This window comes from Cupressus sempervirens, chromosome 3, assembly GCF_028749045.1.
Source record: "Cupressus sempervirens isolate cs-2001-9-10 chromosome 3, ASM2874904v1, whole genome shotgun sequence".
Classification (NCBI taxonomy): Eukaryota; Viridiplantae; Streptophyta; class Pinopsida; order Cupressales; family Cupressaceae; genus Cupressus; species Cupressus sempervirens.
The window spans coordinates 623,216,338-623,237,502 of record NC_143120.1 but is presented as its reverse complement, the minus strand read 5'-3'; the positions used below and the strand labels follow the sequence as shown (position 1 = coordinate 623,237,502).

Sequence of the window (21,165 nt, the reverse complement as noted above, 5' to 3'; positions counted from 1 at the left end):
AACATCCAATCACATCAAGTAACAGAGTACTACTGAATCATAAAATATAACCATAAAGCTGGCCTAAAAGAATTCGACAATAAAACATGAAAAGTAAACTAGGGGTAGCCACTACACATGACATCAAGTCATTATCTTATATGTTATCGAGCTCTTTGGTTTCCATTTCTTATCCAAAACATGCTTCATATGGCTTTCCATAGATTGAGTAATCTTAAGGAGATGGTCCTTAAGGATCGCATTCACTTACTTCATGCATCGTTACCTATTCATTGTATTCACTAACTCACTAATCCACCATGTGCTACATCTTGCTAGACACTAGGATAAAACAATTTGTTCTTTCTTGAGAACCAATCATCTCTAAATCATTCTCAAAAAATCCAAAAAGAAAAGATAAAATGTTCCTAAAAAAATAAAAAATGAAATCAGCTATAATCCTGAAAATTTGTGTATCTTGGTGTTCATCTTTTAGCATGCAGCTTGCTACCACCAAAATAACTAGAAAAAGTCTTTAAAATTTTATCATCTTAGTGAAAACCTAGCAAACACGTGCTTTGATGTATCTTAAAAAATATTTGAAAAAGCTCAAAAAAATTAAAAATTTTGAGAAAATTGAAGAAAAAGGATGGAGAGAGAAAAAAGATAGAAAACAAGAAAAGTGCATTGGCAAAAAACCATGTAAACAAACCTCATGGTAGAAAAAGTAACAGTCCTACCAAGAGGTGAAAACTTGATAAATAGGAGCTTCTTATAAACAATGTGTTGCATCCATTAGCTCTTAGCTTCAGCTACGACCTTGTTAACTTAGTAACTCATCTCCATAGTCTGAAACTAGTCTCTGTATAGGTCTAACTAGGGGGCATTTTCATACGATATTTGTCTCTAGGCACAAATAGTTGTTTCTCAATGCCACCTCAACCAGTATTTCTTAACATTGTCACTTTAGACATCAGTGTTTATTAACACTTATCAAAACTCACTACACTTTAAAAACATATTAATAATTGGTCAATGTGTGTCTCTCGACACTACCTATCTACTCACAAGCATAAGTTTTCAAAACATCAAGGAAGATCTCGACGTAATGCTTAAATGGAAATGATTGAGCTATAATCATGAAATTTTCTTTGTGTGCTATCATTTATTTCTGATTTTAGTTGACTTCACCTCCTTAGTCTCTTTAGGATGTCACTTAACTAGAGGACTGGGTGCATGGGGCATATTTTCTTTGTCTTATGCTTGTGGGTGTGGTTTCAATGATCCTATATGTTTGATACATCAAGTTTCTATGATAAGAGCCTTTATCATGATTGGAGCACCACATATACCTCAACCTAATACATTTCAACACTTAGGTTATTTTGAACTATATCCTTGATATTCTACATTGTGTTTGTTTACATAGGACTACACTTATGGTTATCTCAATGCTTATGCCTTGATGTTGGTTCAATCTTGCAATGTTAATTGGAAACTTAACTTTATTCATCTTGGTGCTTTTGCTTTTGATGCATACAATAGTTCCCTACATATTATACTGATAAAGATCATATTCATAGTTTCATAGTTACAATGGCACTAGTAATGGTTGTATGATCTCATGATGTCCCTTTAATAAATATTGATGATGAAGTTATAGAGCAAACTAGACCTCTACACTTTTGCACTTGCATTTCATCCTATGTTTGCATCTTAGACTTTGCATTTTGCATGAAATGAGGAGAGTGTCCTTGTCTCATCAATATCAAACAAATGTGATCATCATTATCTTTTTTTGGTCAACTACAATAACCTATTCTTCTATTTGCATCCATCATATATTCATCTCTTAATCATCTCTAATAAAATCTTCTATCTTTTATCCCCTTATATATTTTTTAACCTAATTTTAAATCGTATCATATTTTCACAAAATTGCACCCTTGCCTAATTTTGACACTATGAATTTGTTTTCGAGATCAAAATCAACATCCAGATTCATCTTGATGGTCAAAATCATGATTTCAATTCTTATAGTCAAATGCAGTTGATCTTTCTTCTAAAGACCATCTATTCATCCACATAAGGAAAGATCATGCAAATTTATTCAAAATCACTTAATTTGACCTAATCTCAATGTTACATCATTCTAGTGAACCCTTGGTAAAACTAGTCAAACTAGGGCAAATTTTTATCATTAGTGGTCAAACTTAGTCCAAATGTTTTTCTAATCTCTCAAATTTTATTATCAATCAACTTGGACCCTATCTGATCTCAGTTTGATCAAGTTTATCACATTTCTACATCTCATCAATATCATTTCAATTGTGATCCTGAGGGGGCAAGAATATCCTATGTACAAATTGGTTATGGTATCATTGCTAGGGGCATCTCAACTTCATCGCTTCACATCAAGTTGAGATTCTTCAACCACCTGCACAAGTCGTTTCATTGCTTCACATCAAATTTCTCAAGGTAGGTGCTCAATTTGATCAGTGGCATATTTGTTCTCATCTCACCACATGATCAATGGCATATTTGTTCTCATCTCACCACATCAATATAATATTTGTCCAATCAGTCGAGCTCAGTCTTAATGTCTAGCTTCGTCTCTTTACATCGAACTATGCATTCTAGCTTTGCTCATTGATTCTAGGCCAATCATGTTCATATTCGATGTAGTTGTTGTTTTACTTGGTCAAGTTCAAAGTTAGTATCTTTCAACTCAAGCTCACTACTCTTCGTTTGATCAAGTTTAAAATTAGCCTCTCAAAGAACATTACATCACTTCAAAACATCTATTTGACATCAATATACTCGTTGACTCAATGTATTGTTTGCACAATGACTCAAAAGGGGTAAATGTAATCACCCATTTTTGCTCTAGTAAACCATAAGCCCCTTTTTTGAATTATTAAAATAAAATACTAGACCTTATTATGTATTTAATCAATTTTTCATAGTTAAAAAACCAACAATCCTTGATCAAATCATCACAAAATTATTTATTTGATTATATCCTAAAGTTTGACCATTTTTCTAAGTTTATTTAATTAAAAGAATATGTCCCCTTTTAATTAAATAATAAATCCCTTTTATTCTAAGTGCACATGAAAAAACATTTTCTAAAAATAAAAAATAAAAAGATCCCACCACTTAAAGGTGCACTACCCCATGTGAGTGGAATATTTCACTTTTTCAAAAGGTTTTTGCTTCTTTATCTCAACCATTCATTGGTTTGCCTCTTAATATTAGCCTTAGCTTTTGACTCCTAAGATATGAGCACACAAATCAAATAAGATTTAATCTCCACCATTGTTCATTTTTTTACCTCTTAGTCTTGATCATCTACTCATTTTCAAAATCCTTTAAAAGGAGGCTCTCTCCTCATCTTTCATATCCATGCTTGATTTGTGTCAATGTTATGTTGTTACTTTGTGATTGGAGTTCTTGAGCTTTGCATTATCATTTTATCTTAGCTTGTTCTTTCCTTACACGCATCTAGCTTAGATAATCAAGCTTAATTAGTTTGGCATAGTAATCTTTCATCTGTGTTAGCTTAGATTTTACTTGCATTTTTCTTAGCTTACTATTTTCTTATCACGTATGCTTTAATGGAGATTTTTGGAATCTTGTAAACTCATTGCATGCTAGATATTTGAAAATTTCATTTCATAGTGCACCTTGCAAGGATCTTGCTTGCTACATTTATGAACCATCCTCATCATCATTGGATTCTTACACGTTATGACTAGGAAGCTATAAATCAACATTTGGGAATTCAAATTCATTGAGTTTCTTCAATATAAGGGTTTATAGAAGTGCCAAACATTATGGTGCATACAAGTCACCAAGATAAGAAGGGGAAATGTGATGCAAGATTAAGAGGATGAAAAACTAAGAAAAGGAATAAGGGATGAATGGACAAAGAGTATGATTGCAGGTCACATATTGATGTTCTAAGGATCTATGATGCAGATTAGGGATTTATTGTGTCAAATATTAAAGGTTTATGAAGTTTATGGAAGAGAAGCAAGTTTATAAAGAGACGTAGACTAAAGTGTAGAGACGTAGGTTTAGAGACTCGAGTCGGGATGTAGAGACGTAGGTTCAAATGCAAAGACGTGACTATGTAATTTTCGGCCAAAATCATAGTCTTTCCTATGTTTATATGATGTTTGATTGATGAGAATTGATGATCAAAAGGTCTAACCTGACTGTGATCAATTTGCCCAAGGGCAAGAATTATTTCTCACACTCAAAACCAAAGGCATTAACTATGCTAAATGTACCTTTCAACAAGCATGTATGTGACACAAACAACAGTCTTTAAACAGTTTTGCAAGGGACAAAGCAACCTTGCAAGATACAAACACTTGTGAGCTCTGATTTTGTGTAGAAAACAATAGCGTGAAGTGTATGTTCAAAAGATTTCCACTGGTTTAGCACAATCAAAGACACCTCAAGCAAGATCTACGTAAAGGAATCGACTAGCATCAAAACCTTTTTCCACAAGTTCATATTTTGTGACCTCACACAAATTAATGTTTGAATTCTCAAGGACTATACACATTGTGGATCAAAAAAAGAGTTGCAATGCTCATGTCACAAGGCCCCTCTAATGTTATATGCATGCTTTAAAACATCTAAGGGAGCACATATGGTGATCAATCTTTAGGAGATATAGATAATCCACTTGGATTTTCCTTGCACAAAGATGATGATACTTTTGGAGATGATTTTGGTGGCTTCTATCATAAGGCTCGTAATAAGGGTTCAATTCGTAGCACCATCTAGTTCTACATGTAGGATTTAGACCTCACACACCTATGAGTACTTAGATATGGTAGTCTGGCATGTAGAACTGAGACCTCTTAGCCCTATGCATAAATAAGCATACCCAATATAATAGTCTCACCAAAAATATTTAAACCTCAAGAGCCCTACCTAAAGGATAGATGTAACTATGTCCACCAAGACTTTAATCTCAAAATAAGGCTTTTGATTATAGCAGGTTGGAATGGTCATGTCTGTCTATTCCCACTTAGGTTATTCCCATGAGATTTCCTCCCAGCGGCAAGCTCTCTAAAGGATCTGAACCAAAAAAATTAACAAGTGAAGGTCTAAATTTTTTTATTTTCCTTAAAAGGAAAATAGAAAATTCTCCTACTTCAAATGCTTTTCTCAAACACGCAAAACAAAAGTCATAAATTATGATCACTAAAGAGTAACCATTCCTAAGATTACTTTCTATGATCAATCCAATGTATTTAGGTTTCTAATTGTCTTAAAAAGATACGAGCATAATCCCCTAACAATGGAGACTAATACTAATGAGTTTTTGATAAGCCTAATAAAAATAAAATTAAAATCTAATGCAAGTGTAATGTTTACTTTAAACTCCAAGGAAACATACAAAAAAAAATCATTAGTAGTTTTAGATTATTGCTCTTAGTCAAACGTCATGCAAAACTAATATTAGACATAAATAATAATTCAAAACCTGCAAAAAGACGATTAGTTGCCTCAAGAAATCAAAGTAAGTATGGAAAAACTAAGTGATGGTAGATACTCAGATCACAAACCCCATATGTGGATTGATAGATGTAGACTTGTGTATATAAACTCAAGTCAATAGGCTCAAAATTAGATTGATATGCAAAAACTCAAGTTTGTAGGTGCAAACACAAATGTGGAATACCAAGTAAAATATAACTTAAACTAATGCGAAACCAATTCCCAACAAGATGAAATACCTCTAGATACGATACTCCATCAAAAACCAAAAAGAACAAACCCCTAAATTTTGATAGAAATGAAAATTCACTCTAAGAACTTGAAGTGCAATGAACAAGAGAAGAGACTCGGGTTGACAAGGGCATATGCGGGTATTGCAAATGCAAATCCATAAGTGAAGATGCAAATGTGTAAATAGAGACAAAAATGTAACTAGGGCAACTTTAAAATGCAATGAAATGAACCTATAAGTATGATAATGCTCCCTAAGATGTAAATGCAATAATTAACCACCCTAAAAATAGACGGAAAAAAAAAACCAAACTAAACTAAAGTGAGCTAAAATGAAGTAAAAAATGCAAATTAATTTTCAATCAGAGACTCAGATCTACAAAGATGTGGATATGTGCAAATGCAAGTAGAGATGCCTCTATGTGTGCCTTGACGTAGGTTTCAAAATCCGATCAACTCAGGACGTGGGTCCCATCGAGTGTGCCAGAATGTATACAATAAAAATCTTGACCTAATTTTGGCAAGGAGAAACATCAAAATGTCAACGAAAATCACATTACACATTAGCCATTTCTAAAAGCCAATAGAACAACTAATTTCTACTACAACCTCCAATGAGCTAAAACAAGACCACCCAATAAACCTAGTTCTATTTTGTGGGTATGCTCTTCCCAATATAATGATTTGAAAGCTAGGTACAATCTAATATGTAGGCTACAAAGATGTAAGACTAAGGGTTTTGAGAATAAGTATGAAGAAACTTGCCCAAAATCTCACAAGAGGATTATACAAGTGCAAGATCTATGAGTAAGAAATGTGCATGCAAGGACTAACCAACTAGATTGAAATGAAAATGAGACTAAGAATGGAAATGCAAGATCCAAACTAAGCTATGAAAATCAAATAAAAGCTACCATGCTTGAACGAGGTAGATATTTATTATTAAAATGCTCAAATAGCTAGGGTTTGGTCCCAAAATCTGCAAACACATTCACATTTTATTCCAAGACGATAGCTCAGCTAATAATCAATGATTCCCTTACTAATTTGCTCCCCTTACAATAGTTTATTAGGCAAGAATGCCCCTTGTCATCATTCATCTATGTGCTCATTGTTGATACATTTAGCAATCTCTTATAGAAATATAATCAACTAAACCTTATTAGAGGCATGCATATTACTCACAATAGGGTGGTGCTTATCTCTCATGTTGTTGGTGATAGATTATTTATTCAAAATTTAGAATCTAAAATCAATGATTTCATGGACGTTTTAGACCTATGCTACTTATTTTCAAGTTCCAAGTTAGCTTGCTATTAAACATAATTTCTTATGACCAATTCTAATACAACTTCCTTTTGGATTCCCAAAGAACATAAACAAATTAGTAATGGCTAGCTTACCAAATATTTGGGTATTCCCTTTGGTTTGGGTGTCTCTCTTACCAATATGTGGAATTGGTTCTTAGTTAAACTTAGGATATTTTAATTGGGGAAACAAATATCTTTCACTTGTCAACAAAATGCAAGTTGTGAATAGATTTTATTTGCTATCTCGTGTGTATTATTCCTCTTGTTGGATGCCTTCTAAAAGAAGATATGATGATCTTCACAAAATTGATTACATTTTTTTTGGGCTAATTGAGAAGGAAATTTTGACTTTGAAGCCTCACCTTGGTTACATTGCATGAAACCTAGGAATAAGGGTAGGTTGGGGTTATTGGATCCTAAATCTCAAGAGAATGTTATTAGCAAAATGGATCATAAAAGTTGTAATTGGTGATGACCCTTCGAAGCTATTGGTTTGGCATCATATTTCTCTTGCAACTATGAATAATATATGGAAAAGTGTGGGATGGGTCAATAAGATTTTGATGGCTTCCTATCATTTAAGTTTATAATCTCTTCTAAGGCCAAGCAACAAGTCAGCGTTTTTTTTTTTAAATGGAAAGGAACTATTTTACATGGGTTCAATTTTGTGAACTCTTCTACAAGTTGGAACAAACTTTTTCAATGCCATGGTCAATTGTTTTCTATTAGCTTTTGACACATGCTCATAATTTGTTTTAAATGGTATTTATCTTCACTAGATGAAGTGGCAAGACTCCAAAAGTTCTTTTGGGTTAGAAAACAAGTCTTAGGTTTAATAATATTCCTGAAAACATTAATGACTATGGTTCTTATAATGACTTTCTCAAGAGCCCTTCCGTTAACAAATCTCGTGCCATGATATCAAGAGCTCTTGCCACTCTGGCACTTGACTGGAGATCTCGTGCCTTGGCCTACATGTTTGATTGGTGATCCAGTGACAAAATCTCGTGCTCATGCTCTGTCGTAACAAAATTCTCTCCCTATAGTGAACAGATAAGGAGCCCAAGTATGGAGATGTCATGATCTGAGGTCATGTGCAAGTTCCAATCCGTGCCCCATTTCCTCTACAGGTTGAAGCCATGGTTAAGCCATGTTCCGTGGGCTTTAACAAAGTCGTTATACTCTGGAGGGGTCATATCCCAGCTATTGGTGCTTTCTCTGATTGAGACATAAGTGTTTAACAAATTACCTCTACAAGTAGATTATTCACAAGACAAGATTGTATGTGAACTGTTTGACAGAATGTCAGGTATCGTATTTGCTTTCGTTTATTAAAATATAGATTAGTATTTTTTCTTCATAAATAGCTTAGTACTATTTTGAATAATGGAACCCCCACCCAATCTCGCAACACTACAATAGATAATTGACTGCTTGACATTATTAGAGAAGAATAATGCAACTCTGAAAGTCACAACTCTTTCTCTCTCAGCAGCTTCGCAAGGTCTCTTAGTGCAGTTGCAGAAGTACGAATCAATGAATCAAACTCTCCAGGTCACTATTCACTCCCTATCTCAATCATTAAATGACTTGAACCAATAGGTTGTGGCTAATTCTTCACGCATCCAAGACCTCTCTGAAACTTTTACCACACAAACAGGAGGATTTACAAAAGATATCAGTTCCATTATTGAAGACTTTGTGGATATGGGAAACCTCAAGGACAAGCAAATCGAGCTTGTTAATAAACAAGCATATCTTTTGACTAAAACAGAGCAGCAAATTAAAACTTGGGCCTCCACTTGCAAAAACTCCAGCACTATGCCTCTACCTAAGGTTGAAAAAATTGTCCAAGAGAAGTTAGCAGAAGATTGGGTTAGGCACTTCAGGGAACTCAACCTTCAGGTTAGAGGTCTTCCTCCGTCCTCCATTGATCCTCTCCCTACAGGCTACTCATTTCTCAATGAGCCACTAGGTATTTTCGATATTACACTAGACAGAGCATGGTTTGGACATGGTGACACCCTTTTTCTTAGGTTTCTCTCATTAGTTGATCGACTACAAGCTCTCAGGGAAAAGAAGAAGCTCTTCCTTCTTCCCACAAAGATATTTCTTGATGAGGACCTCACAAAATCACAAGTAGCTAAACTAAAGCACTTTAGGAGCCTCATGGTAGAAGCAAGGAGTAACAGGAAATGGGCAATAATATGGAATCTAAAAGCAGTTATTCATGACTCACCTCCCAAGGGTTGGGATGCGAGACATACCCAAGCCAAATGACGGTCTGAGCACCAACAGTTGAGCAAGTCTAAGCCCTCCATTGGCTCTCTACTTGTCAATTGTTGGAATGGCAATGGCTCCCTATGGTCTTTGCCAGGCTTACTTCATAATGTAGTTGGGTATGCTAATTTGTTGGTTGTTACTGAGACTCATGAGAGTCCTGCTCAACCCCTTCAAGGTTATACAGGGTACCAATGGCTTCCAGTTTACAAAGAGGAGGTCCATGCTTCAGGTGGTGTGCATGGTTCCAGTGGGGTTGCTTAGTTGATTAGAGATCTTCTATTCAATACTACCACATTGGTTCTTTCTGACACTCAGACCAGATTTATGTGGATCCAAGTTGGTGGCACCAGTCGTCATTAGAGAGATATCTTCATTGTCATTTGCTACTTTCCACCAACTTCCTCACCTTACGCCATTCACAGTGTTGAGGACGGGAACCCTTTTACAAACCTATTCAAGAGCATCTCCAAGTTTGGGGCTATGGGTGACATCATCATCTTAGGAGATTTTAATGCATAGACTAAAGATCTCCAGACCCCCCAGTATGACCGTGGGTCCGACTTGATTTGTACTATTGAGAGGGATCCTAGTAGTATGGGGTTTCAGTGTTTGTCTGAGGATCATAGTGGACCTCTAACTTGCTATGGTCACCATCTTCTCCAGCTCTGTGAGTCCTCTAATCTGGTGATTTTGAATGGCCTCTTTTGCTTCTTGAGTTTTGAGTTTTTTAAGTGTTGACCTCATAGTGGGGGTGCGAGCGTGGTTGATTATATCCTCATTGTTACTTCTTTCCTCCCCTCCCTCCAAAACTTTACTATCTCTTGTCTTCTCCTAGCTGATCATGCCCTCCTTAGCCTTTCGGTTCATGTTTCTTCACACCCTCTACCACCCATCTCTAGTCATCCTGCCCAGATCTACCCCCATACCTGTTTCTATGTTGAGGAAAGTGATCAAGACCTCTTCATTTTCCATTTGAGAAGATTCCTCTGCCCCACTAGCTTCATGGATCACATTCAGGTGTCCACCATGCTTCACTCACTAGCTACCACAATTTGAGAGTCGGCTCTCCTCTTTATCCCTCACCACTCCATTCCCAGCACTCCCAAATCTATTCAACATAATACTTGTTCCATGAACCAGTGGTTTGATGATGCCTATAAAACTTTCCACTACTCTTTACTCTTGGCTTTTGATACTCATTCCCCCACTTTCACCAATTTAAGACTCTCCTACAAATGCTTTATTTGCCATAAGAAGAGATTATTTATTGATTCACAGGGCGGATCCCTCCGTGACACGCTTATTCAATATCCCAATTTGTTTTGGCGCATCATGTTCCCCCTGCATAGCCAACCCCAGTCCACCCTCGACGTTCGCCTCCTTGTCTCTCATGTCTCCACGTTGTATGATATCCTAGGTTAGCTTGCTCCCCTTCCCAGCCCACTCCCCCATTGTCACTTATTCTCCACCTCCAACATTTATGAGGCCATCAAACTTATGAGATGCAACAAGGTGGATGATGAGGAGGGTTTTTAGGTTGAGCTTTTCAAGCTCAACACCACGATCCTAGGTCCTTATCTCTCTACACTCTAATAGAGTGGTTTGTTTTGGTTTTTCAAATTCTTGGTCAAGACACGTTATTCACCCAATCCATAAGTTTGGGCTGACCTCTGATCCTAGAAACTACAAGACCATCATGATTGGGCATACATTTGTCAAACTTTACGCTACAACATTGAATATTATTTTATCCAGTGAGCTTGATAGGAGGAATTGCAGGGCTAAGGGTCAAGCAAGTTTCAGGGCAAAGTACTAGACCATGGATCATATCCTTACACTACGAGCCATTATTGAGGAGGCACGACATCGCTCGAAGAAAGTCTACTGCTATTTTGTGTATTTTTGTAAGGCTTTTGATTTCATCCCTAGAGCAGCCCTTTTTCAGAGACTGAGAGATATTGGTATTTCTGAGATCTTATTAACGGCTATTATGAGGTTATATGAGAAGTGATTGGTAGACTTAGGACCATAGAGGACCTCTCTAACCCTATCCAGAGCACCATTGGGTGAAGCGGGGTTGCCCTCTCTTGCCCACCTTGTTCGGGATCTACATTGATGAGCTCGAGGCCTTTCTCAATGACTCCTCACTTCCAAGTGATGGTTATCATCTACACTAGGTATTGATCTCCATCCTTCTCTTTGTTGATGATGTGGTTCTTCTTGCTTCTTCTCTTGAGCATCTTCAAAGGATTTTGGATAGACTTGCATCTTTTTGTGACACAAGACAATTGGTCGTGAACCTTGAGAAGACTCGTGTTATGGTCTTCAATAGTTCAAAGACCTCATATCTCCATTTTCACTTCCAAGGTCGAGAAGTTGAGATTACATCATCTTACACATACCTTAGGGTTAAATTTTTTGAATCTCGATTTAGCTTGAGATCAACCATTCAACCTCAGATCAATAAAGGGTCAAGTTCCCTTAACATGCTCGAGAGACAGTGCTTCAAACACCACTTTTAGTACACATCATCTAAGCTATCCCTCCTAGATTCCTTAGTAAGACCCATAGTGCCCTATGGTTCGATGGTTTGGAGTCCTTCCCTTTTAGACTCAGATTGGGCCATGATCGAGCATACCGAGACTTTGCTCCTTCATCGGATTATCAGATGTCATAGATCTACACCCCACAATATTAATTTGGCTAAGTTTGGAGCTCACCCATTCAGGCTTGCAGCCATTTTTGACCTGATCTGGTTTCTCCACCATCTTCGTGGTTTTGCAAACTCAACTAAAGGCCAACACAAATACCCTTACTTAGCCTACTACTCCTCAGTTGTTATTGTAGACTCCGATCCAGCTACTAGAGCCCATTGTTGGTATGCTCGGGCTACTATCCTGTTGAGTTTAGTTGTAATTGACACTGATCGTCTCCCTCCATACCAGTTCTCATTAGATGCTCCTGCTCATCTACTCCCCTCTCGGTAGGAGTTGGACGGGCATGTCAGACTTGACATTTATATGCAGTATATCATACGGACCTAGGTAGATCCTCTAGGGGGACTACGTCTGAGGATGGCTTTCTACACCGAGCACTTAGATATTTGGGATGGAATTATTGTTTGCCTTGAGCATTTACACAAATACTAGACACGCCCTGCGTATCTCCCTTGGTTCCTTCAAGGTGGGCTCACATAGACTCCATATCCAAGTTGATCACCATATTGCTAGAGAGGATCGAGTGTGCACACTTTGTACCTTAGCAGAGGCAAAATCTAAGACTCGTTTTCTTTTTAGATGCCTCATATACTATGAGATTAGAGGGAGATTTTACTGCTTATTTAGAGATTGCAGATCCCTCTTGAATTTTTTCAAGTACACCGATCAACGTTGCATTGCACTCTATCTATGTAAGTCCTTGTAGATTCGTGATCATCCTTTACAGCTTTCATTTTCCAAGAGTCAGGCCTAGGCATAGCTTATTACGACCTTCTTCTCACCCTTAACTCCGATTTGAGGTGTGAAGCACCTATACAGTTTCCCTTATATGGGTCATTCTAGATTTGTGAGACCTCGCAAGGGATCTCTTCGCTAGTGACACTCCTCTCATAGCACTCAGCTTCATCACAAGGCCTCTGGTAGCCGCATTGATCAGTTGGTGTTGGACATTTTCCCTGCGAGGATGAATACCTAAACTTTTCCTTGATCTATCTTGTTTTCTTCTTCTTCTATTGTGTTTGTTCTTTTGTGGACATCATTTGGTGCTCCATTTGTCTACTATTTTCTTGGTGTAAGCTTCCAATCCCAGACCCTTGTTGTGGTCTTTTGTTGGACATTAATAATATTATCTTATCTTTAGTGCAATATTTTTTAAAATTACCTTTATTTTGAGAAAACTTTTTTTTTGTTTTATTTCCCTTTGAAGAAGATTAATCTTCTTCCAAACTTGAAACTGAATCCTAAACTTAATGTCAAATGAGGTTGTAAGTTTAAAGAAAATAAGTAGAGGGATTTAAGTTCTCAAACTTGCAAGTCCAAGGCAAGGTTATTGTTCAAGTCTTCAGCTGGAAAATACTTCATTATAACCTACCTGCTAAGGACAGATTAAATTTCCTAAAGATTTATCCACCAAAGGTCCTTTCTGCCAGCATTTTGAAAATAATAAACATATGTTCGGGCACTACTCTTGAATTAAGAAAAAATGGAATGCTATGTTTATGCTCCTATTATTTTTTACTATGTTTTGCATTGCAAAGAAGCTATTTTGGGAATTGAGATGCACAAGAATGTGATTGCTAATTGTGGAATTGGAATGCACAAGAATATGATTGTTAATTCTATAAGGCAAACTATTTTGATGAATATTTGGAAAAGTAGATGTTCAACTATTTTTTTTAAATGACTCTACTCATAAGAAAGTTGAAATGTTACAGTTCTACTGTCATGTCTTGCTACAATGATTCTTTATGCTCTCAACTAAAGATGGCTCCATGCTAGAAGATGCTTGAAGAAATCAAATATCAGTTTTTGCAATTGCATGATGGAGATGTTAGAATATCCAAACAGCTTCATAAGCTCTTAGGGCCCATTTGACAGCCAGAATACGAGCAGAATTGGCGTTCGTAAATTCCAAAAAAATTGAATGCTCTGTTTGGATACGTCAAATGAGAACTTAGAGTAGGAATACGTATGCCAGTTTAACCCAAATATTGGCATTTTTCTATTCCACCAAAATAGGTGGAATTGGAATACACAAGCCTATTCCAATGTTTACTTTTCCAACCAAAAAAAATTGTCCGAGTCCGTGAATTTTTGGTGCACAAATATTGGCGCTAATCCGCAGACTCCATTTTCTACCAGATAAAATATGAGCATTCTCTACTAAATTCAGAGCATTCCCACATAGAAATCCCGATCTGTCCGACATAGGAGCATTCCCAAATAAAAATTCAAGGGATTCGCACCCAAAGTTACTTCCACAGAAAATCCAGAACAATCCTTTGCAATCCCAAATCAAAATCCAGGGAATCCCACACAAAATTTAGAGCATTCCCGCATAAACTTTTAAAAAATGGCAGAATCCCCAATTGAAATCAGGAAGCCACTAATTCATGAGAAAGATGAAGAAAAAATGAAGAATAGGGACTGGAACGACATAGAAGAGAGAAAAAGCTTAATGCAGAGAGCAATCGGGCAAGCATTCAAGAGCACAGCCCATTTGGCGAACCTCCTTATACTCCCACCCACAGGCTGCATTATGGAAGCTAAATATTCAATTCCATTTTGATTTACGTCTAGATACGAACACGGCCATACCGCATTCATGTTCAGGGCTCTGCTCCTTCGGACAGACTACTTGCTCTTCGGTCATGCACTCACTTCTTCCATTGCCCGAGATGGAGTTACCAGAAGTGCTATCAAACAAAGGATAGGTGCTACCAAACAGAGAATAGGAATACATATTCCTATTTTCTATTCCTAATATAACAAACCTAGAATATGTATTCCTATTCCTACAGCCAAACGGGCCCTTAGAGTTTTATGTTTTGTTTTGGTTTAGCTTCTTGTATAGGTTTTGTGCTGAGCGTTTTAGCTCCATGTATACTTAGCTGATGGTACTTGGCTCAGCTGTTTTTTCATGTTACATTATCTCTCTTTATTTTCGTTTCTTTCTGCACACCCTTAATTATTATTGCACAGAAACCCTGCTTGTATCTGTCGTCGATAACAGGATTGTTCAAATCCGAGACTAGACTATGCGCCTATGAGACAAGTAGGTGATTTGATTTTGATAAATAACGATTATTTTTTCTTGTACTCAGCTGTGATGAATAAAAATAAATAAAACAAAGAGATTGAATTCTAAAACAAGAGATCAATAGCACAGAAACCTTTCTTGTATGTGAGGTCGAAAATTTGATTACTCAAATCCCTGATACTATACCGTGCACCTATGAGAAAGTGATTTGATTTTGACAAATAAAGATAATGTTTGTCGTTACGGGTCCCGTTGGATAAGGGCCCAATATTGGCTACATATTCTTGCCATAGCTGATTGATCTAGTGGCCGCAAGTCATCGTGTGTGGTGACGAGCAGGCTGTCCTTCAGTACGCGCCCTCTCCTTGACTACACCATCAATGCAAAAAATCAAGTGAACTTATACACTGTAAGAAACAACTCTCTCCTAGATGCCCAGAATTTGTTGAATATATTATGCCTTCGAAACAACTATCAAAGCTCAACTTGAAGTTAAAATTAGAAGATGGATGGGAAATATGAGTATTCGATAAAGATAAATATTTTGATCTCCCAATGTGCCTGCTATATAAGACGATATACAAGACGTAATATTTCTCATTAACAATGGAAGATTCAATACTTGAGGCCTCCACAATGGTTTCATTATGCCGCACCTTTACCTGTGCACCTATTTAAAATGTCATTTAACTCATATATCACTTAATAATGTTTTCTTTGACATTTGAAATACGGATCAGCGAGCAACAACTGGTCAGTTTGTAAGATTTTTCCTGTCTGTCTTGCATGTGTCGAATAAATTTCATCTTTATTATAACGGGGACTATTTAGGCCAGCTTAGTGAGCAGCAGTTTTAAGGCTTCATTGTGTTTTTCATCCTCGTATTCATATCCAAGACAGCTTCCTCGGGCCGAAAACTCTTCCGTGTCTTCAGCTGAAACTTGCATGCCAACCAATACATTTGCACCCATCTCACCCTGCATAGATGATAAACCGTGTGAACTTTATAGAAGATTAATCAACTTCAGACTCACAGATACTGAAAACCTGCAGACTATATTTTGATAAGCGTGTCCAGTTTTTCACATGATTACTACCCCGAAAATTAAAGCTCAAATGGAACACAAGTATTCACCTGAGCGCGGTAATGGAATAGACTTATATTCCAACGTGGACTAAATGTGTCTAAAAACTTCATCAAGGCACCAGGTCTTTCAGGAAAGACAAATCTACAAATAAGTTCATTTTCCACATCTGCACGACCTCCCATCTGCACAATAATCAATCAACAATATGTTTATAATGCATGAAAATTTTCATTGCAAGGCTAGTTATAGACTGAAAACATGGTCGATGAATGCGATGGCCCAAGCTGGACAAAAAATGAATAAAAGAACTTTTGCCACCTGTTAACATCAAATAAGCATTTAAAAACCTGGAGAGAATTGATAAAAAATTAAAAAATTTCAACATAAAATTGGTAAAGAAAATCTTAGTAATAAGATCATAAATACCTGATGTCAAATCTTTTTTGAAATATCTCGATTCTCAATAAAGATTTAGAGATTGAGCCGCACCATAGAACTTACCTCAAGATTTATCAATAACTTGGGTATGTTACACAATCAAAAACAAAAGGCAACTCCTATATTTTACCCAATATGACATGATCAACTCCTACATTTTACCCAATATGACATGATCACCTAGATTGAAGTGACTATCTAATATTTGCTTAAGACTTCAGTCTTCTTTATAGAGGGTGATATGACAGCTTAACAACAACATATCAACATTTCACATTTTGAATTTCGCCATAACATTTTACAATTACTTAACTTTATGGGAGTATTTACACATCTACTCATTTTCTCTAGTTGGACAACTGAACCAAGTTCTTAGATGGCAATTGTTACTGCCGATCTCTTAATAATAACAATTTTTTAAATCATCACTTGAGTATCATCTCAATTGTTTCTTACATTTTATTTAAAAAGTAAAAATAATAATTCCTAATATTTGGCAAGAAAGTTCATTCTTCTGATTTTAATTGTTTTGGGACAAACAGGTAATCCATTTTTTCTTGATCTCTCCGTTTTGTTCTCTGATCAACGTTTTTGGAGGGTCCTTGCCAAACTTTTCATTTGGGATTTGATAAGATTGAAAGCTGGTCACCTTGTGTGCTCTATCAGGGATATACACTAAACTAGGACTTATTTGGAAAGGCACAAATACAAGAGCCAATGAACTTAAAGGATAAAATTAAGCGCCAAGACAGAAAATTAGCAAGGCATTATTAGATTCCATATAGAAGCCTAAAGTGCCTTTATTACCATGTGGATAGACAAAAGTCAGAAATGTCTAGCTCATGAATGCAAGAAAGACCCCCCGGACATAAATCTTTTACCTAGCTCTTACCAGTTGCAACTCATGGGCTAGGCAGGCATACCAACTAAATTAGTGACCATGCTGGAGATCACAGGAGAGAAACACTAGTTTCCTCCAAAATTAATTTCTTGTACCTGCATCTTAAAATGTAATAGCAAGGTACTCAGACCTTCATTGCAGTTGGAGGCACCATATTAAAGTTGCATCAATGCCAAAATTAATGCAAGAAAGTCAATGCAAATATATTCTCTGATTTATCCAATGACACCGGTCTGGGAAAGATATTTTGGCGGCTTCTGTTAAGTTTTGCCCAGAAATAAAGATAAACAGCAATAAGAGAAGGAAATAAGATGCACAAAAGACATGAGACTATCCTAGGAAAACCCTTCCCCTGAAAGGGAAAACCCAGCCATACCAGCAAAATTTTTCTTTTATTGATAATATAAAAATATTCGAGTAAAAAGCTTACATTTGATTATTTAAAATACAGCAAGCAATCACATAAATACATTGCATTTAGACTCTTCATCTTACACATGAAGGTCTCTTCAAGTCCCAAATGCAAGACTCTTCATATTTCCATACACATGACACGTGTCTTTTTATATAAAATTATTTTAAATATTATCACAAAATGTCTCTTTCAGCTAAACATGACCATAACGATCATAACAAACATATTTCTATTTCATAATCTCAGAGATAGAGATCTCTTTCACAGCTACAATCTTCAACAGCTTCCTTCACTTCAAAAAATCAAAGCATTAAATGGTCAGCTTCTCTCATCTTTATATTCAGAATAATAGGTGAAGTTCTCTATAGATTATATTGAAGAACCTTGAATTATATTTGATCAAATTTCATGCCAAATACTACAGAAGTGCAATTACCATCCTTCATTACTACTCTTTTTGTTTAATACAGATTTAGTTTGATGATCTGGACTTAACTATTAATCTAGCAGGCAACACTGTACAGTCCATAAACTTGTTTTTTTTTATAGGTAATGGGCTGAAGCCTTGATTGATTATTATTGTTTGTTTTAATTAATTATTATTATGTGTTAAGCATGGGTAGACTTGAACCCAAGACCTCCCACATGAAAGGCTCACAAGTTACCATTGTGTTATTGGCTCTTGCCTAGTAAAGTCCAGAAACTTACATGTGACATGAAAGTATAATTACCTATGTTCCCCGGGGATGCATAGCTGGCCTAAAACCAGGCGTTTTGGAAACAGAGACATCCCGGGGATGGGGGGACGGGTATGGGACATCCCCCAGCCGTCCCCAAAAAGTGAAAAATTGCAGGGGACGTCCCCAAAACTTGGGGACAGCTGGTCGTCCCTGGTACGAAAAGGGGACGCCTAGATGTCCCCCAACAATACCAAGTACGGCCAGCCGTCCCCAATTTTTTTTTTCATTTTAATTTTTAAAAAAAATTAAAAAGAGAATATTAAAAAATAATTTTAAGGCTCCTTACTAGGTCACCTAGGTGGGCCCCACCCCTCCAAATGCGGTAGAGGCAAAATAGGAGCAGTAGCCTGCTTCATTTTTCTATATTATGTTTTTTATGTTGAACGTGAACATGATTATGATACATTGATACTTATTACTTTATGGCAGCCCTCTAGCCTTTGGGTGTATAGCTCTAGGCATATTTAGATTTAGATTTTCAGATTTATCATGTTTATCATTATGATATTATTCACTAATATTGATATGCATTTTGACAACTGAGTACTGAAATCAGATATTATTTCCTAGATGGCATTCAAATGTTTTATGTTATGGTTCTATAGTGTTTAAATGACATGCTTTGTGCTTAGTTTCATATGAATGACATGTATATTTGCAAATTTCAATGTATATTTTAAAATTTCCCTATATATATAGTCCTCCCCGTTTGCTGCCCCCCTTGTCCCCAAAATCACCAAAAAATTTGCCATCCCAGAAACCTGTCCCGCCATCCCCTGCCATCCCCATATCGAAAACTCGGGGGAACATAAATAATTACTATTACCACCCTTGACTACATTTTTAAAAATATAAATCTAGTTTTATCATGATAGTGCAATACGTCACAGAACTTGATAATATTCCCACTTCATCAAATGAGAAGAACTAATAAATATATTGTCTATCCACATTAAATTGTTGCATTAAGTATTTCTAATAATAATTTAGATCAATTTAGATGTGCTAGCTTCACAAACTAATCAATTTTGGCAACAACAGCAACTGTATGCCACAAACTTATTCTCTTGCACTAAATAGGACAAGTTCTCTATATTATGACATATCCATAGACTCGAGCCAATTCCTCAAGGATTCATTTGAAACCCTGTCTACATATGCCTTTCAAAAAATCGAAGGCTTCATAGTTCAAACCATAAACTGTGCCCCCTTTCATTTAGAATGGATTCACAAAACTAACAATCTCACCAAGTTAAGTGAACAAATCAAGTAAACAAATAATTATTGTTCACATCTCAAGGACTTAGAGCAATAGAGACTATAGATCATGCCCAAAAGAGAATGTTTCCAATAACAGGCAATAATCCCAACTTCTTGCAAGAATATTGTATCTGTCTCGAAACTGTAGAATGGGTTTTGTCAATGCAAGGCCATTGATTATCTTGTCTCTTAAATAAACTAATCAATACCTCTAACTATCACAATGATCCACCAATATAAAGTTAGTTCCTTTAGTGATGATCACATTGGGACAAGATCCTTGAATAATCTCATATTACATAATGAGAGACATCATTTTAAGGTTGACTATGTTACAAGGTTCAAGAAGAGTTGGCAGATTGATTGATTAACAGAGGAACAAATGTGTTCCTTATAATGAATTACAAGGACGTTGTTTCTAAAAGAAACAACGTAGACTGAAGACGAAATTAGAGACAAAACTGAAGATAGGATAGGAAACATTCCTATCTAGACTGAAGACAAAAGAGACAGGATAGGAAACATTCCTATCTAGACTGAAAGACGGACTACAGACAAGTAGTTGACCATTATAGAGAGTATTTAACTAAGGAGATAATATCTTAATAAAGATATTAAAGATATTATCCTAATAGACTACTTTCCTAAGGAAATGGTTTTAACATACTCATCCAGCATTCATGTGTCAATGTCCACTTCATGGAGAGAACCAGCTTATCCCAGGAAATGAGCAGTGGCAAAATACAACACCAATTATAGCCAAGAATTTCATGTAAAGGAATTCACAGAAAATTTTATGAAATCCTAGTTATGCGCAAACATATAAGCTGCAATAGCTTTTAATTTTGTAAATCTAGTATCTAGGTAAATAGATCAAATCTAGATTTACACTGTCAGATTTACTTAACAAAATAAAGCAGCGGAAAACTTAGAAAAGCAAAACACATTCATACACAGTTCATATGCTCTTCAATCAATTCATCATTCAAAATAACTTCAGAAATTACAAGAGCTCCCAGTACATGGGAAAATGGCTCTGAAACAAGTTACAAACAAAACAGAAAAAATGGAATATACTTGGTATTGATACCTTCTCATTTGTTGTTAATTGTTGTTGTAAACTTTCTTCTTTCTGCCCTGCTGAAATCAGAAATCCCCTCTCTGATTTTCTCTCTCTCTCTCAATGTCCTTGAGAAAGATTACTGAATTTTGTTCAACCCTTAGCTTCCTCTTATAAAAGCAA

At 36.2% G+C, this 21,165-nt stretch overlaps 1 protein-coding gene across 2 annotated transcripts in view; it reads right to left on the bottom strand.

Moving 5' to 3' along the window:
• Positions 1-15,556: 15,556 nt before the first annotated feature.
• LOC149568213 (threonine dehydratase 1 biosynthetic, chloroplastic-like) overlaps positions 15,557-21,165 on the bottom strand; it is a 114,421-nt gene continuing 108,812 nt past the window's right edge. For both annotated transcript variants that reach the window (XM_089821217.1, XM_089821216.1), the window contains exons 8-9: positions 16,216-16,350; positions 15,557-16,057 (exon numbers count right to left, since the gene is read on the bottom strand). In XM_089821217.1, the coding sequence (XP_089677343.1) occupies positions 15,908-16,057; positions 16,216-16,350 (285 nt within the window). In that variant the 3' untranslated portion in view covers positions 15,557-15,907. The remainder of the gene's footprint in view (positions 16,058-16,215; positions 16,351-21,165) is intronic.